At 34.9% G+C, this 2,286-nt stretch overlaps 1 protein-coding gene across 2 annotated transcripts in view; it reads left to right on the top strand.

Moving 5' to 3' along the window:
- The window catches only part of dhrs7cb (dehydrogenase/reductase (SDR family) member 7Cb), a 10,436-nt gene that overhangs the window by 2,990 nt on the left and 5,160 nt on the right, over positions 1–2,286 (top strand). The window contains exons 1-2 of one of the 2 annotated variants that reach the window (XM_016528134.1): positions 170–323; positions 1,574–1,686. In XM_016528134.1, coding sequence (XP_016383620.1) covers positions 170–323; positions 1,574–1,686 — 267 coding nt within the window. Of the gene's footprint in view, positions 1–169; positions 324–1,573; positions 1,687–2,286 lie in introns of those variants that run through there. The other variant, XM_016528141.1, reaches the window with a different exon arrangement.

Here is a 2,286-nt window from a genome sequence, read left to right as displayed (position 1 = left end):
TGTAAAACAATGATACTGTAGCATCTGTCTCAGTGTAACAGGAAGTGTTCATCGCATCTTTCATATGTCTCCAGTTTAGAAAGTAATGAAGGATCATTTCTTGTAAGCTCACATGCAAAGGTTTTATTTTAGATATGAAATGAACTCTATTTTTCTTGGTTTTCAGAAGATGGGTGTCCCATCGGTTATGGTGCTGCCGCTGCTGATCGTGGTTTTCGCTGGAGTTTACTATGTTTACAATGAGGTCGTGCGCTTCATGTCCAAGTCCATGGTGCGGAACAAAGTTGTGGTGATCACAGACGCCGTGTCCGGAATGGGAAGTGGTAATGCTTCATTAATGGTCTATTACTTACTACTTCACCACAAAATTAAACAAAGCCAGCCAGTATAAAACTGGGCTTCCACTCATTTTTTAGTTCCAATACGACACTCTCAAAAATAAAGGTTCCAAAAGGAAGTTTTTGCAGTGATGCCATAGAAGAACCAGTTTTGGTTCCCTGAAGAACCTTTCAGTGGTCACTTTTTAAAAGAACCATTTTTTCTTAGTGCCTAGACAATTTTAATAATCTAGTGCAGTGAAATGGTTCCATGGATATTGGAGATTCTTCATGGAACCATATAAATTATTTTTATGTTTTATAAGAATATTTTATGATGGCCCGCCCTTTTTGTATTGATTTATTTTTAAACAATAGTTTATTGTCATAATCATGCTGCCATGTGTAATTATTGTTTTCCAGTACAAATATATAAACATTCTTAAATCAAGATACATTTACTGGAGAATCAAAATAGCATAAGATATTAAGTATTGCATTCTGAAAAATGTATTAAAATAAAGTGAATTCAAGCTTTAAAAATGAAAATATTATCTTTCAATGAGGTCAGAAAAATAAGGTAGTTTTCACTGGAACCCCGATTCCAGCACAGGTTAAAAAAAATTGCAACTCTTTATCTCACAGTTTAGACTTTTTTTTTTTTAATTTGCAAGTATATACATCTCAATTCTACGTTTATATCTTGCAATTCTGAGTTTACTTATCTCAATTCTAAGAAAATCAGGAAAAAACGTCAGAGTTTTGAAATGAAAAGGTACAATTACCTTTTAAATTTTTATCCTACACTCTCAGAAAAAAAGGTACAAAAGCTGTCACTGGGGCGGTACCTTATCAAAAGATACACTTTTGTACCTTTTAGGTACTATACCTTTAAGGTACCAATATGGACTCTTTAGGTACAAAGTTGTGCCTTTTGCAAAGGTACCACCCCAGTGACAACTTTTGTACCTTTTTTTCTGAGAGTGTATGGCCGAAGCAAGCTTTCATAAATTTCACTTTAAATGAAGTTTATTTTTCTGACCTCAGTGGCAGATATTTTTTGTGTTTTCAGTAAAAACTCAATTTGAAAACATTTTTCAGAAAACGACTTATCTTAATATCTTATATATATTTTTTATGACACTGTATTAGTGTTCCATTTTGGCCAAACTTGATTTGCATTGCATGTATCCTCCACTGAGAAGGCATTTCTCCAGTATTGTCATCCTCTGATCCTGTCTCTGCCTGTTTGCCAGAATGTGCCAGACTGTTTCATGAAGGCGGCGCGAGGCTGGTTTTGTGCGGGCCGAGCTGGGATAAGCTTGAATCTCTGTATGATTCTCTGTGCAGTGGATCAGACCCCAGTAAAGTGAGTATTGAACCACATTATTAGACCTACAGTCCCAAAGTAAGACAGACACCATCAGCAAGCCTGTCTCATGTTCACTGTGATCACTCGCTCTCTTCACTTTCAGGATTTTCGTAGTTCAGGCCGTGTCTGTGTGTCTCTGTCAGCGTTTCTTCCTCTGTCATGAACAATGGCAGGATTTCCTCCTGACAGCCGAATGTCCACGAGTCTCTTAAAATACTGGTCCTCTGCTGTTTCAAACAACATGTTGACTTCATTTATTTTGTCGTAATCATACTGCAATGAGAAATGTTGCATTTTTAAATGCTATTAAAAAGCAAAAACCTATTAAATTATGGCTGCAGTGTATAAAGACGTTAATTATTTAAAGCACTCGGTACTAATATGATCAAAGAACACTTCATTACACATCAGAACATCATTTTTCTCCAGTAAAAATACCTTTAAAACAAAATAAAGTTACTTGAGAGGCAAAACTGCATAAGATATTTGTTTTAAAATATTTTAATCTCAACTTTACTTTTATAGACTAATTTATTTATTAAAAATTTTGAACAATCAGTGGCTTGGAAAATATTAAACTAATCTTTAACCCCCACA

This window comes from Sinocyclocheilus rhinocerous, unplaced genomic scaffold (assembly GCF_001515625.1).
Source record: "Sinocyclocheilus rhinocerous isolate Xijiao unplaced genomic scaffold, SAMN03320098_v1.1 scaffold792, whole genome shotgun sequence".
Classification (NCBI taxonomy): Eukaryota; Metazoa; Chordata; class Actinopteri; order Cypriniformes; family Cyprinidae; genus Sinocyclocheilus; species Sinocyclocheilus rhinocerous.
This window is presented reverse-complemented; position numbering and strand designations above follow the sequence as displayed.